The following is a 1,090-nucleotide window of genomic DNA, read 5'->3' as shown; positions in this document are numbered from 1 at the left end:
TGGAGGGGACTGGGCTTTCACCCATGTGGCAAAGGTGAAGGGACTCAGACGAGTCCAGATGGAGACTACTTCTTGTTGAATTAAATACTTCCTATTCATTCAAATCCCCCAGATGTTACGCAGATGTTACCACAGTGGTCATGAACTGTCCCCTCTCTGCTCACACAGATCAGGTTTCTAACTGCCCTCGGCTCCCTGCTTTTTCTATCATCAGGACAGAGGTGGGGTCTCTCTCAGTGCTGTGGTGTACACTCTGGGCTCACCATGAGCTGGGAACAGAGAACAAGGCCAGCCCTGTCCTGCCCTCCACTCCATTTTGCAAATGGCCAGCGGTCATCGCAACCCAACACTGGCTATCATTATGGACAACGGAGATTGACGAGGAAACCATGGCCATGAGACACACACCCGTGAGTCACAAGCAATCTCACTCCCAGATCCACATTAAAATACTATTTAATTGAAAATCCATGAGATTACACATTCACTTTTATTCTTGGAAAGGTTGGACTTCTTAGGCCTCTTAGTAATGTGCCTCATGACCCAAGTACCTCCCATCCAGGCTCACACAGTTCCTGTGTGCAAGTGAAGACACCCACAGGGTCCCCAGAAGGACCAGGGGAGCCTGACTCAGTTCCTTCCCACTTATGAGAACCAGGCTGACCCACATGCAAATTTCTCTGCAGGCTCCAGGGTAAAACCCTCCTTGGGCTGTGAGCTCACAGCTCTCTCCTCACACAGGGCTGAGGTCTCTGAAGAAGGCAGAGCTGTGGTCTAGAAGATGAGGCTGCTGGGTCTTCTCCTGTGCCGGGGTCCTGCCTCGGCGTTCCAGTGAACAGTACCTGAAGTGGGGGGCGAGGTTTAAGGAAAAAAAAGAGACAAAGAGACAATGAGGGTCCGGAAGGACTGGAAGCATTCTTAGCAACCAGCCCCGAGTTTATTTTTCCTCCCCATTATATACCCCCCAGAGTACATGTAACACAGAAGGGATGAATATGCATAACCTCATTAAAAGTACATCATTAGTTACCAACTAGAAACCTGAAGGTCAGTGGAAAATTTATAGGGTCAGTTTCCCAGGAAACTATCT

The 1,090-nt window shown here is 49.3% G+C and overlaps 1 gene segment (V, D, J or C); it reads left to right on the top strand.

Annotated features, from left to right (window-relative positions):
- Positions 1-526: 526 nt before the first annotated feature.
- Positions 527-1,090, top strand: part of LOC109378244 (immunoglobulin heavy variable 4-59-like) — a 6,650-nt gene continuing 6,086 nt past the window's right edge. The window contains 1 exon segment of the V gene segment in view: positions 527-812. Within this exon segment, the coding sequence occupies positions 782-812 (31 nt within the window).

The sequence above is a fragment of the Hipposideros armiger genome, unplaced genomic scaffold (assembly GCF_001890085.2).
Source record: "Hipposideros armiger isolate ML-2016 unplaced genomic scaffold, ASM189008v1 scaffold_1823, whole genome shotgun sequence".
NCBI classification, from domain to species: Eukaryota; Metazoa; Chordata; class Mammalia; order Chiroptera; family Hipposideridae; genus Hipposideros; species Hipposideros armiger.
Note: the sequence above shows the minus strand (reverse complement) of the source record. Positions and strands in the feature narration are given on the sequence as shown.